Source organism: Pelophylax lessonae (genome assembly GCF_965119305.1).
Source record: "Pelophylax lessonae genome assembly, chromosome: 6".
Taxonomy (NCBI): Eukaryota; Metazoa; Chordata; class Amphibia; order Anura; family Ranidae; genus Pelophylax; species Pelophylax lessonae.
This window is the reverse complement of record NC_138773.1, coordinates 312,837,359-312,852,358: the sequence shown is the minus strand read 5'-3', so window position 1 is coordinate 312,852,358 and position 15,000 is coordinate 312,837,359. Positions and strand designations below refer to the sequence as shown.

At 44.5% G+C, this 15,000-nt stretch overlaps 1 protein-coding gene across 1 annotated transcript in view; it reads right to left on the bottom strand.

Annotated features, from left to right (window-relative positions):
- CYP27C1 (cytochrome P450 family 27 subfamily C member 1) overlaps positions 1-15,000 on the bottom strand; it is a gene marked incomplete at its 5' end in the record, with an annotated part of 38,012 nt that overhangs the window by 3,430 nt on the left and 19,582 nt on the right. The window contains 4 exons of the mRNA XM_082261804.1: positions 9,611-9,774; positions 10,664-10,873; positions 11,994-12,193; positions 14,593-14,783. Of these exons, the coding sequence (XP_082117930.1) occupies positions 9,611-9,774; positions 10,664-10,873; positions 11,994-12,193; positions 14,593-14,783 (765 nt within the window). The remainder of the gene's footprint in view (positions 1-9,610; positions 9,775-10,663; positions 10,874-11,993; positions 12,194-14,592; positions 14,784-15,000) is intronic.

The following is a 15,000-nucleotide window of genomic DNA, read 5'->3' as shown; positions in this document are numbered from 1 at the left end:
ATTACTTTCGGAAGTATTCGGCCCCCTTGAACTTGCGACCTTTTGCCACATTTCAGGCTTCAAACAAAGATATAAAACTAATTTTTTGTGAAGAACCAACAACAAGTGGGACACAATCATGAAGTGGAACGAAATTTATTGGATATTTCAAACTTTGTTAGCAAATAAAAAAATCTGAAAAATTGGGCATGCAAAATTATTCAGCCCCTTTACTTTCAGTGCAGCAAACTCTCTCCAGAAGTTCAGTGAGGATCTCTGAATGATCCAATGTTGACCTAAATGACTAATGATGATAAATAGAATCCACCTGTGTGTAATCAAGTCTCCGTATAAATGCACCTGCACTGTGATAGTCTCAGAGGTCCGTTTAAAGCGCTGAGAGCATCATGAAGAACAAGGAACACACCAGGCAGGTCCGAGATACTGTTGTGGAGAAGTTTAAAGCCGGATTTGGATACAAAAAGATTTCTCAAGCTTTAAACATCCCAAGGAGCACTGTGCAAGCGATAATATTGAAATGGAAGGAGTATCAGACCACTGCAAATCTACGAAGACCTGGCCGTCCCTCTAAACTTTCAGCTCATACAAGGAGAAGACTGATCAGAGATGCAGCCAAGAGGCCCATGATCACTCTGGATGAACTGCAGAGATCTACAGCTGAGGTGGGAGACTCTGTCCATAGGACAACAATCAGTCGTATACTGCACAAATCTGGCCTTTATGGAAGAGTGGAAAGAAGAAAGCCATTTCTTAAAGATATCCATAAAAAGTGTCGTTTAAAGTTTGCCACAAGCCACCTGGGAGACACCAAACATGTGGAAGAAGGTGCTCTGGTCAGATGAAACCAAAATCTAACTTTTTGGCAACAATGCAAAACGTTATGTTTGGCGTAAAAGCAACACAGCTCATCACCCTGAACACACCATCCCCACTGTCAAACATGGTGGTGGCAGCATCATGGTTTGGGCCTGCTTTTCTTCAGCAGGGACAGGGAAGATGGTTAAAATTGATGGGAAGATGGATGGAGCCAAATACAGGACCATTCTGGAAGAAAACCTGATGGAGTCTGCAAAAGATCTGAGACTGGGACGGAGATTTGTCTTCCAACAAGACAATGATCCAAAACAAAGCAAAATCTACAATGGAAAGGTTCACAAATAAACATATCCAGGTGTTAGAATGGCCAAGTCAAAGTCCAGACCTGAATCCAATCGAGAATCTGTGGAAAGAACTGAAAACTGCTGTTCACAAACGCTCTCCATCCAACCTCACTGAGCTCGAGCTGTTTTGCAAGGAGGAATGGGCAAAATTTTCAGTCTCTTGATGTGCAAAACTGATCGAGACATACCCCAAGCGACTTACAGCTGTAATCGCAGCAAAAGGTGGCGCTACAAAGTATTAACTTAAGGGGGCTGAATAATTTTGCACGCCCAATTTTTCAGTTTTTTTTATTTGTTGCAATATCCAATAAATTTCATTCCACTTCATTGTGTCCCACTTTTTGTTGATTCTTCACAAAAAATTACAGTTTTATATCTTTATGTTTGAAACCTGAAATGTGGCAAAAGGTCGCAAAGTTCAAGGGGGCCGAATACTTTCACAAGGCACTGTATAAACTGATAAAAACCTTTTCTCATCAGCGGTATATAGCAGTCTTGTGACTTATAAGTGTGTGGTTAAAACTTGTAGGAGGAGTTTTCATTCTCCTGACTGTCCTATGAGGCTGCAGGACCCCCGATCCTCTGTCTGGACAGTGCTGGTCACATGCACCCTCCCAAGAAAAAAAAAAACAAAAAAAAACACACACACACACACACACACACACACACACACACACACACACACACACACACCAAACTGAGCATGTGCAGCTTTTGTCCGCTAGGCTCTTTTCTATCAGGAGATGGAGGGGCAGTGGAAGAAGGGGAGGATTAGAGAAGACCGGATCAAACAGCCTTTTCACACAATGCAGAGGATTAAACCCTTAGGTTCCACAGTGAGTATAACAAGCATGCTTTACTGCATATACACACTGATTTTTCTATTGTGGGTTTAGTAACACATTAAAAAAGGAGTTAAGTCAAATGACATATTTCGCTGCGGCGTCATTAGACGAAGTGGGATCAGGTACCCGTTTTTGAAAGGGGGGGGGGTGGCGAGACTGTAGTAAAGACGAGCTCCATATTTACTTTAAGTAACAAGAGCGGCAAGTTAAAAAAAAAAAAAAAAAAAAAAAAAAAAACACCACACAAAACAAAAACATTTGAACATATAAAATTAGATGGTAAATGTGTGTGCTCCTGAAGGAAATTAAAAAAATTACAGATTATATATTTAATTTTGACTAAATTAATGGGACATGAATGTTGGAGAATTCAGCAGTCCCCAAAAAAAAAAAAAAAAAAAAATAAAAAAAATAAAAAAAACTTTGCTGCAATTTCAAACACCACTAGATGGACCTGAAATACCACTCTAGTGCCATTTAAATTTCAGAAGTGCTCAGCTTTTTTTTTTTTTTTTTTTTCGCTTTTTAAATTATATAAAAAAAAAATTATATATATATATATATATATATATATATATATATATATATATATATATATATATATATATATATATATATATATATATATATATATATATATATATATATATATATATATATATATAGCATAAATTTCGGCTTTTCTTTTGTACATTTAGCTAGTCAGCAAAAAAAAAAAAATGTAATTGTAAAAATGTTTTACAAAGCTGCACCAAGGGACCTTAAAGTGTGATCCCCAACTCCAGGCTAACAGCTCCCAGCTCAGTTTTTCAGCTAATCATTGGGTTATACTGCCTCCTACAGGAGTAGGACACTAGGTAGAAGAAAAAAAAAAAAAAAAAAAAAAAAGTCTGGCTACGCCTATGGGCAGTCCCAGGGGGTATATACTCCCTCTCTCTGCTATAGGTACTCCGTTTTGTTACAAGCAGTGTCAGAAGAATTACAACTCCACAGAGGGGTGGGTGCTGTGTCCGTCAATGAACCATCAGAGAAATGGATTTTCACTTTCGTTGACGGACACAGCTCCTGATCTTCTTAACCATTGGTACGTCCCGAAGCAGTGTTAAACATGAGGCTGCCTAGCAAACCTGCGTCAAGGAGGCACTGAGCGCCCGAGTAGAGTGCTCCTTGATAGTGAAAGGAGGAACCTGACCCTTAAAGGAATAGGCCTGAACCACCATCTGTCTGATCTATCTGGAAATGGTCGCAGGTGAATTAGTCCACTCTTTCCGAGGCCCATCCGTGATCACAAATAGTTGAGTCTGACTTCCTCAAAGACTCCATAGCTGCCAGGTACACCCTAACCACCCGGAACACATCCAAGGAATGCAAAGCAATTTCCTTCGGATGTTTTGGCCTGCGACACAGGGAAGGCAACACAATGTCTTCATTCAAATAAAAAAAAAAAAAATCAGAGACACCCTTTGGAAGGAACGATGGACAGGGGAGAAGAACCAAATTATCACTGTGAACCACCAGGTATAGTGAATGACAGGATAAAGCCGCCAACTCGACACCCTGCGCGCAGAGGCGATAGGCCATCTTCTGGGACAGCGTAAGCAGGGGAATCTCCCGAAGATTCTCAAAACGAGGCTTCTGGAAGACAGAGCACCAAATTGAGGCCCCAAGGCGGCAACGGAGACCGTACTGGAGGAGCCAAGTGCCGAACTCCCTGAAGAAAAGTACGTACCCAGGGAGTGTGTGGCCAAGGGCCATTGAAAGAATACCGCCAAGGCTGACACCTGGCCCTTGATAGTACTCAAGGCCAGTCTCTGCTCAACCCCCCGTTGAAGGAAGGCCAAAATTCGAGCCACCAAAAAAGTAGCGAGGATGAACCCCAAGAGACTCCCACCATGCGATAGAAGTCTTCCACGTACGATGGTAGATCTTCCTAGCTTTTAACAGCTTTGGAATCACTGACACATACAAACCTCTATCCTTCAGCACCTGGCGTTCAACAGCAAAGCAGTCAAAGCCAGCGACTGTAAAGCAGGATGGAAGATTGGCCCTTGGGACAGCAGATCCACCCTGAGCGGAAGCTTCCAAGGAAAGTCTGCGACCAGCCGCACCAGATCGCCATACCAAGCCCGGCAAGCCCAGTCCGGGGCCATTAAGATGACCGGAATCCCTTCTGCCTCGATCCTGCGTAGAAGTCTTGGCCGAAGCTTAAGAGCAGGGAAGGCGTAAATCAGACGATCCTGACTCCACTGGGCCACCACGCACCTGTGGCAACCACCAGAGGATCCCGTGACCATGCCACAAACCTCTACACCTGGCACTGTGCAAACTGAACTGCCTCGAAGGTCCAGCACCATCATGCAAGTCCGGAGGGATGACCATCTGCTGGACAGCAGGAGATGAATTGCAGCCTGCAATTTCTAGAGTTTGTCCAGAGGACGGAGCACTCTGGCTAAGGCCAAGTCCTGAGTCAGCCCCAGATAGTCCAGCTTTGTGGACGAAACCAGAGCAGACTTCTGAAAATTCAGAATCCAGCCGAACTCCCTCAGAGTTCGTATGGTGATCTCCAGGTTTTCTACCAGAGCAGTAGGAGACTTCGCTTGCAGAAGAGGTCTTTCAAGTAGCCCAGTACCGTGATCCCCCACTGGCATAACAATGCTACGAAGCCAACACTTTTGTAAAAAGCTGAGGAGCGGAGGCGAGACTAAAAAGGGTAATGCCACAAACTGATAATGCTCCTCTCCCACGGCAAAGCGGAGGAAGCGCTGGTGACCGGCACATATTGGAATGTGAAGGTAAGCGTCCTTGATGTCGATAGAGACAAGAAAATCCACCTGATGCAGGCATGCAACACCGTGCGAATGAACTCCACTTCTGCACCCATACAAAGCAGTTTAGCGCCTTCACGTCCAGGATTGGATGCACCTTGTCTTACTTCCTGGGAACTGTAAACAGGTTGGAGTAAAACCCCTAAAACGTCCAATGTCGGAACCGGGACAATCACCCCTTGAAGGAACAGGTCTTTCACCACCCCAAAAAGACCCTGTAAGCAGTCTGGGGACAGGCGCAAGTTGTAAGGAAAGAACCTTTCTGGAGGGCAAGGAGGAAACTGGATCTTGCACCCGGACCGTATAACTTTATAGACCCACTTGTCTTGTACCAGGGAAGTACACAGGTCCGGAAACCAGTGTAGACGTCCCCCCCACCGCAGATACAGGCGAGGACGCACCTTCACGCTGAAGGAGCCTTGTCAGCGGGTCTGGAGAAGCCCACTCTCAACTTGCCAGACCAAGTTTGCTTGGATCCACCAGAGGAGGCCCTGAAAGACTTTAGTCCCTCGTCAGTCGCCCCAGAGGGTCCCCTCCCGTGAGACCCTGAATGATGTCACCCAGGGTAGCTCCAAACAGGCGATCTACTTAAAAAAGGCCTTGACTGAGCTTTCTTTTCAAGTCTGGTCTGCAGACCAGCATTTGAGCAAAAAAAAAAAAAAAAAAAAAAAAAAAAAAAAACAGGACCACAGAGCCTAGCAACTTGGGGAGCCGCATCACAGATAAATTGCAGCCCCTGGACCAACTGGTCCACCAGCTCAGCAAAGGCAGGTGACGGCATAAGAGCTCAGCCCACCCAGTCAGTGTTTGTGACACCAGGGCAATGGTGAATAACGGCCTCAGTGCCGAACCAGCCAGTGTGTACATATTGTGGACCACAGCCTCCACCTTCCTGTCAATCAGGTCCTTAAAGGCCGGAGACTCTTCAACCGGATCATGGCTGCCTTACTCAATCTGTGAACCGGAGGATCCACCACTGATGGAACAGTCCACTTTAAGAACGGACTCCTCAGAGGGGTACCGCATAGCAAATCACTTAGGGACCTCAAGGGGAGATTTTGGTCGTTCCCATCACTTAGCGGCAATTCTGTCAAAATAGGAGGAGAAAGGAAACACCTTTGCCGCTCCGGATGGCTTGTGAGTGCCAAAAGGAGCCGACGCGTCCTCCATCTTTATGGTCTCACGCACAGATACAATCAGTGCATCCACCAATGCCTTATCGTGCGCGGCTACAGGAGTGGAGGAATCATCCTCACTATCTGAGAACTCAGGGCACGTGGTCGTAGATTCAGCAGAGTGACCCACATCTGCGGCGGCTGAATCAGATTTGGGATCCAAGGAGACTGATGAGGCAGGGGAAAGGCTGGGGGTTGCTTTTTGCTAGCCCATCGCCCAAAAACCACCTCCACCTGGGACACAAAGGACTACAGGACCGCCGTCAGTGCACCAATGGATGTTTGGGACCCAGAGGGCCCCGCAGCCTCTAAAAGGGGATCAGGTGGGGAAATGTGCTCCAAGGACTCCATGAGTCAATAGGGGGACCCCACAAAAAAAAAAAAAAAAGGATTTTTGTACTTACCGTAAAATCCATTTCTCATCAACGGACACAGGGCTCCATAAATCATAACTTCTGGGTTATAGTGCCTCCTCCAGGAGTAGGACTAGGCAGAACACAAAACACCTGGCTATGCCCATGGGCCATCCTCAGCTTGGTCTAGGTAATCAGTTTAGTAGAAAGCAGTATTAGAAGTATCAGAACTTCATAGAGGGGTGGGTGCTGTGTCCATCAATGAACAATCCCAATTTTCTCTTTCGTTCGATAGACATAGCGCTCCATAAATCATAAAGACTGGAAAACGAGGGGTGGGGAAAATAACCCACTGCTAAACATAAGAGCCCTTAACCAGGAAACAGGAGCCCCGTCTGGGAAAAAAAAAAAAAAAAAAAACCATCAAGAGGGAACAGCCCTTCCTAAACAGCAGCCTGCAAAAATTTGCGGCCAAAATAAGCATCTGCCAAAGTATTTACCTTCTAGAATTTTGTGAAGGTATGCACCGACGATCCAAGTGGCCGCCTTGCAAACTTTGCGATATTTATGCCAAATGACGGAAAGCCCAAGAAGCACTCAGCGCCCGAGTAGAATGCAGTGTCAGGGAAATTGACGTCCAATGGTATAGACCTGAGTCACCATCTGTCTGATCCATCTGGAGATGGTAGCCGAAGAAGTGGCCGGCCCTTTTCTTGGTCCGTCCATACCCACAAAAAGAGTCTGACCTCTGAAAGGACTCAGTAGCTGCCAGATACACCCGAATAGCATGAACCACATCCAAGGTATGCAAAGCAAATTCCTTGGGATGAGCCAGCTTGGGACACAAGGAAGGCAACACAATGTCCTCATTCAAATGGAATGAAGAGACAACTTGTGCAGGAATGATGGACAGGGACTGCGACAGGATAATGCTCCCAATTCCGATACTCTGCAGGCTAAGGTAATAGCCACCAATAAAGTCACCTTCTGGGAGAACGCAGATAAGGGAATCCCCCAGAATATTCTCAAATGAAGGCTTCTGGAGAACCGAAAGCACTAAAATTGAAATCCCATGGCGGCAAAAGAGACCGAACAGGTGGAGCCACATGTCAAACCCCCTGAATGAAGGTAGGAACTAAAGAGTGCGTGGCTAGGGCTGAAAGAAGATTGCCAAGGCAGACACCTGTCCCTTGAAGCTACTCAAGGCCAACTTCTCATCAATGCCCCGTTGAAGAAAGGTTAAGATCTGAGCCACAGAAAAGGATCGAGGATGAGCACCAACTGACTCACACCAAGAAATCTACGTTTTCCATGTACGATGGTATATCTTGCTGGAAGACGACTTCCTCGGCTTTACCATAGTAGGGATAACTGATCCAGACAAACCTCTATCCCTCAGTACCTGGTTTTCAGGTGTAAATCACTGCTAAAGGACACCCCACCACTCTGGCAGCACCACCTGGTTGCCAGTAATCGAGTACCAAATTGATCCTCAGCAGAGGGGGAGAGGACCCCACCAGACTCACCAGCAGAAACAGCCACACCAGGATAATCTGCACTCCACGTGTGGCAATCAGGAAGTGAAAAGATCCAGGAGTCAGCACCAGAGGATGACGAGGCCCTCCCCCTGCCAAAATCATCCCCCAGAGAGCTCCACTGTCATGGCTGCTGCCATTTTCAATGGCAAACCACTGCAAGATGGCCCACGTACTACACAAACATGGCCGCCGTGCATGGAGCACACAGGCTACAAGAAAATGACAGCCCCGCACAGGACCATGAGGCTCCCAGGAACCCAGGAGGGATCCCTAGGCCTCAGAAAACAGCACAGGCAGGAAGAAGGGGGCCTGGCAGGAGCCCTCACTAGGTAAAGCCATAAGCAGCCTATTGTGCACAGCACCCTGCCCCCACACCAGGAGGTGGACCAAAATACCCCACAGCCCCAGCATTGTGAAGGGGGGGGGGTGACATGGCCCACCAGGCCGATGATGGGGGTTGCCCAACGGGAAGGAGGGGAACCCAGGGGTCCGACTGTCCCATGGAGGGGCCCAAGTCCACCCCAAAACCCTCCGGGGGGGGGGGGGGGGTATGACCGTTACCATAGCAGGAACCAGGCAGACATCGCTCCAGACAGAAACTTCTCTCCATCTAAATGGGGAGCTGTCGGCCAGGAAGAACGCTTCGACCTCGCGAGTAGTTTTGCAGGACCAGAGATCCCAACAAGGAACTAGGTCCTTACTCTTGACTGATAGACTGAGTACCAACAGCAGAGTGGAGGGGGGGGGGGGCGAGCATACCCCCTGGGACTGCCCATTGGTGTAACCAGACTTTTTTCTGCCTGGTGTCCTAGTCCGGTTGGGGGCAGTATAACCCAATGGTTAAGATGATCAGGAGCTGTGTCGGTCAATGAACGAAAGATCCTGGAGTGATCCCTGTATCCCGGAGTGCATCAATCTATCTTTGGATTATCTAATTTAATACGGACTACAGCCTCTTTGTCACGTGATTTGGTGGAACTTCACACTAACTACAGAGCATTGTGATACCAGAAGTTCCAGAACACAAACACTTTGGGGTGTATTTATAAAAGGAAAAAAAAAAAAAAAATGCTATTAGCCCAGTGAAAGGGCACAAGCATTTGCTCTGTTTTAATAGGGCAATAAAGGCCATTTGTTTGGCTATATGAAGATTTTTAATCAATTTAAATGAAAATTATTGTATTTGGCCACAAGGTGGCACCAAATGTCAGGAGTTTCCTAGAATACTTATTAGATTTTGCTAATATGCTTAGCACCAACTAGTGGCCAAATGTGGTAATTTTCATTTTATTACAAAAACGTTTATTGAAAAAATAATTTGCATTACAAAAAGATAGTATTATATGACAAAAACTGACACGGTTTTCAGATATAAGGAAAACATTGCAGATAGTAAACAAAATATTATTTGTACAATCTTTTTTTTTTTTTTAAAACCAACAACATTCATATAGCACAGAAAATAGCCTAACATTAAAGTTTTTGGCCCATTTGAACAAAGTAAAAAGAACTTTCACTAGGTGAACTGCTACACAAATTCATTTATTTTTATCTAAAAAGTTAAAGATAGACTATATATATATATATATATAATCTATCTAACACTCCTTTCTATTTCCTCAGTCTGGAGACGCAGATTACATGCATAGTTTTCAATTCAGGTAAAAGGGCATCTTTAAATGTGCAGCATTAAATCTGGGGATTTCCGTCTTACCGTGTCGACGCCCGCCAAGAGCATCTCTGTCATATTAGCGTACAGCTCCTCCAGTGATAGTTCCTTGCTGATCAGAATGGAGGTCAAGAGGCCCCCTTTCACCTCCTCACCGCGATCCAGACAAGCCTGAATCTCCCGCAGTTTGCCGTCCACGTGGATCTGACCTGTGGGTTTCAGAAATTATGTGAAATAAATATTTAACATTTCCAATGGCATGAGAAATTAACAAAAAAAAAAATTGGTCACAGCAATAAAACACGTGAAATTAACATCTATACACCAAAGAAGAACATTTGGATCAACGCATTTCACCCAAAGAACTTCCTCAGGATCCACTCACAAACTTTGTACTATTATAGCTGACAAGTAATAAAGACTATATATTATTCCAACAATAAAGATAACAATCATTCCATACATAAGCAAAGAACTATTAATCTTTTTAAATTTCCAAAAAGGCAGAAGATTTTTTTTTTTCGCTTCTGACTTTTTTTTTGGAAATCTCAGTTATTTGAGACGGTAATAAATGGTCCTCTCTTTATGTATGGTACGAATAGGTTATTTTTATTGTTAGAATAATATATAGTCTGTATTACTTGTCAGCTAGAATAGAACAAAGATTGGAAAACGGAATGGATCCCGAGGAAGTTCTTTTTGGGTGAACCGAATCAATCCATATGATCTTCGTTGCTCGTTGGTGCATAGATGTTCTTTTCACATGTTTATAGCTGTGATCAAATTTTTTTTTTTTTTTTTAATGGAAAAAATACTTTTTAATCTGTATGAATAAAAATAAGATTTTTTTTTCTGTATTGTTAATTTTACTGGTTGGTGCATTTTTTTGAGCACTCAAAAATCCTCATTTCCTATAGTCTTCCTGTTGGAGTGACATGGGGGCACCCATTTCATAAAGGGAAAGGTTTGTATTCACACTCACAATATTAGTAAAGTCGCATCTTTTTAGCCCCTTTCGTATGGCAAGCAGCAATTCTATTTCCCCCTCATGCCTGGGCCGATATACAATACTCGCAGTACAGCTGCCAATATACTCACTGAATTTGAAGAGCCCGTCCCAGGAGCGGCAGAACTCCTCCCAGGGTTTCGGAATGAATGGACGAAGCCACTTGGGAATGGCTCCGGCGTACATGGTCGTCTTGAACATACTGAACATCAGCTCCAGCGCTTCTATGTACTCCAATGTCTGCTTGGGTACCTCGTTCTGCAGACATCCCAGCCGACACTCATACAGTATGGTGGCCACAGCTAGGGGGAAGAAAAAAAGCAAAATAAATAAATTAAAAAAAAAAAATCACCTCCACCTGAAAATCCACCAGATTGTTCTATTGCTTATATTGCAGTGGTCTGGGGTTCTAGCAGTAGTTGGGAGTCTCTGCCCCTCCAACAAAGACAAAAGGGAGAAGTCGCTCCCACAGCTGGACTCCAGTTGAATGTAGTGCATTATGAAGAATTTATTTTACACCCCATTCACATTTGTATGACTTGCCATGTGACCTTGATGTCCAAAGTTGCATGACAAGTTCTACCCCATGCTTTCCAAAATGATAACCATTCATATACACCATTGTCAAAAGTATTGGGACGCCTGCCTTTACACACACATGAAATTTAATGGCATCCCAGTCTTAGTCTGTAGGGTTCAATATTGAATTGGCCCACCCTTTGCAGCTATAACAGCTTCAACTTTTCTGGGAAGGCTGTCCACAAGGTTTAGGAGTGTGTCTATGGGAATGTTTGACCATTCTTCCAGAAGCGTATTTGTGAGGTCAGGCATTGATGTTGGATGAGAAGGCCTGGCTCGCAGTCTAATTCATCCCAAATCAGGAACCACTCCGATTGGTTCCCAATTGTCACTGGGGTCCCCAACTATCAGCCAGGATTGAGAGCCAACAGTTTTTCACCCATATTTGGTCAATGATGCCACCCAGGATACTCAAGAGGGTGCACATCACAGAAGCACCCAGGACCCTGCCATTAAGCGGCAAGAAAAAAAAAATCATTGGGTGGCAAGTTGTGGGGGCAAAGAGCAGCTATTGACCGTGGATTTATATGGGGATGGGGGGACCTAGCATATGAAAGAATTTTACTTTTTTTGAGAAAGAATAATGGATACTAATGTACCCCTGTACCCGATTTCCTGGGAAGGGATGGACATCTGGGGGCCTCCTTTTCATTAAAAGGTTACTACAAGTCCCCCCTACAACCCACACATCCTTTTTGAAGGACCAGACGTAAATGGCCCTTGTCCCTCAACTTGAAAACAGAGTACCTTTAGGGGGGGGGGGGTTATAAATTATTTTCATATAAAGAAATAAAAATATAGTGAATGCTGCACTTCAAAACACAGAAAGATCAATCCACAAACCTTCCATGGAATATTTGAAGTAAAGATCATTGACATTGGTCACTGTTTCTCCGTCGCCCTCAAAGCTGCGGAGGGTTTGGATCCTCTTAATCAGATCGCTGACCACCTCGTTCACTCCTCCAGCGTACACAAAGACGTCCCTGGGTCGCAGGATTTTTTGCCGCAAGATGCTTCTCATGGCCAGCCACTTCTCCCCTTCCCTGCACAGAGAAGATACAGATAGTCAGTGACAGCATACAGGAAACCTTTTTACAACTTGTATCCACCTTCTTCACTAAGGTTACCAGAGAAGAAATGTTAAAGATGAGAGAATATATATCGAGATAGAGAGACAGAGATCTATATAGAGAGACAGAGATCTATATAGAGAGACAGAGATCTATATACAGAGACAGAGATCTATATACAGAGACAGAGATCTATATACAGAGACAGAGATCTATATACAGAGACAGAGATCTATATACAGAGACAGAGATCTATATACAGAGACAGAGATCTATATACAGAGACAGAGATCTATATACAGAGACAGAGATCTATATACAGAGACAGAGATCTATATACAGAGACAGAGATCTATATACAGAGACAGAGATCTATATACAGAGACAGAGATCTATATACAGAGACAGAGATCTATATACAGAGACAGAGATCTATATACAGAGACAGAGATCTATATACAGAGACCTATATACAGAGACAGAGATCTATATAGAGAGACAGATAGAGAGATATAAAATTGATTTTACCACCAATGACTGGGGCTGACACCAAGGTTGGGGCCCTAACCCTAGGAAATGGTCTATACTCACTGGCCAGTCTGGCCCCCCGAAGGACAGTAAACTGGCTTTTTTGGAGACCCCTACTTTAGATCAATAGTCCTCAACCTTTTTGAGACTAGGGCACTGTAAATTCTTAAAACCGTCCATACCCCAACAGTTTAAAAAAAAAAAAAAAAAAAAGGTTTGTAATCACACAACAAAATTGGATGGGAATACAAAAGAATGCTCAAATGTTCTGGTTTGGGCTGGGAAGGGCGGATGGAATAGAGGTTGTAGGAGACTTTGTGGCCCTGTAGGCGATGGGGTGTCTGGAGGAACTGTGGAACACTGTTGGGAGGTACTATGTAGGCTCTGCAGCAGACTGGGGGGGGGGGGGGGCACTATGGAGGTAGAAAGTTCCCAGGGGGCACTATGGGAGGTTAAGGAATCTAGAGGCCCAGGAGAAGGGAAACCACCACCCAGCAGCATGCCACAGCCTAGTGGTTGGAAATTGCTGCTTTAGACTACAGGCCCGAAACTAGAACTTGTCTAATCCATCTGCTATGGTGGAGCAAGAGGCAAGGAGTGGGAATCTTCAGTAAGTACAAAGAGGAATTATTTGCTAGAAGGAAGTTATAGCAGGAGAGGTAGACTTGAGAAGAGCGTACCACAACCAGGCAGTGGAGGTCCTTAGAACATAATAGGGAAGTACAATGTCCTTGTATGGTGGAATTAGGAAACCACCTTGGGGGAAAGGAGGTCTTAGTCCTCAGGACAATCTTAATACTGTAGACAACTTCAAAAAGCTATTTACAGGATAAGGCCTCTAACTCATTGACCCACATCATAGAGGTGATGGCAACAATGAAGAAGACCACCTTACCAGTGAGATTTAATAATTGAATATTGCAGATGGCTTCAAATGGTGGCCTCTAGAGGTTCAATAGAACAAGGTTGAGATCCCATGGTATCACTGGGGAGCAATGTGAGCAGCTCACTGCACAAGAGCCTTAGATGCTAATTCCAAGTTTAAAAGTACTATAGCCAAAACTTTTTTTTTTTTTTTACATTGTGGATAGAGTGTGGGATATAACCCATCACCCCCCCCCCCCATCTTGGTCCCATTGTGGAGATTTCCCTTCACTTCCTATCCCATAGCCAAACAGGAAGTGAGAGGAAAATCCTACTAAATTAAGGGAATTCCTTGGGGACCCCCTCCCTCCAGGTCACCAGAATGAGTGTCCCCATTGGAAGATTAGCCCTCTATTACTTTTCTAGGGACAACCAAAAATTTGGCTTTCTCCTTTTACTTTCAAGGATAATGGTAAACAGGACAAATAGAGAGGGTGAATCTCCCTAACCGGGGCACAGACAGCAATAAAACCTGACAGATGTTCTAATTCATCTCCATTCCATCCAAAACGAGAAAGAAAAAAATATAATAATAATAATTATACATACACACACCTTTAGTTATACTTTAAATAGTTTGTTTGGACCATGCAATTCATTCTGTTCACTAATACACGTGCCCGCTGTCAGTGCTGTATAGACTGTGCAGCATGTATACAGCGCTGTGTTCCAGTAGCGGTATAGGGACTTTCAGTCTCATTTCCACACAAAATTTAGGTTGGTCCAAGAGCTTCTCAGACATTCCTAGAAAGCCCTTTATTCCCATCAAGGAATACAAGGCTTACTTTGATTGGCCGAGGTGGAAGTCAACATCTCCCCGCCTCTCAACTAAGCCAATCAGAAGAAGCCTTTGTCTTTGCACATTCACAGACCACGGTTTGAGGTCACCTCAATTACCAGGACCTGTACATGGTACTCACGCAGAAATGAGGCCCGTAGATCTCCCCCGTAGGTCTCGATATTCCTGCCAGGACTCCATATTCGCTCGCTGTGGCGCCTCCCTCTCAGCACGCAGAACCTGAGCGACCATGTCACGATCGGCGATGGATACCACAAACTGCGGGCCAAAGTGGGACTTGAAGATCCGACCGTATTCACGGATGTGATTTTGCTGAAATGTCAAAAAGATTACAGTAAACCGGCTGACCAATGAACTCGGCAGATGAGAAATTACTGGACAGGCTCTGAACAGTCTGTGCCCCCCCCCCCCCCCCACACTGAAGCAAGAAAATATATAGATGGGATAAAAACTGTCAACACCGCCCCCATTCTCAGTAGCACCATAGTTTAGAATACTTTTGGTGATCTTGATACAAACTTGTGATGTT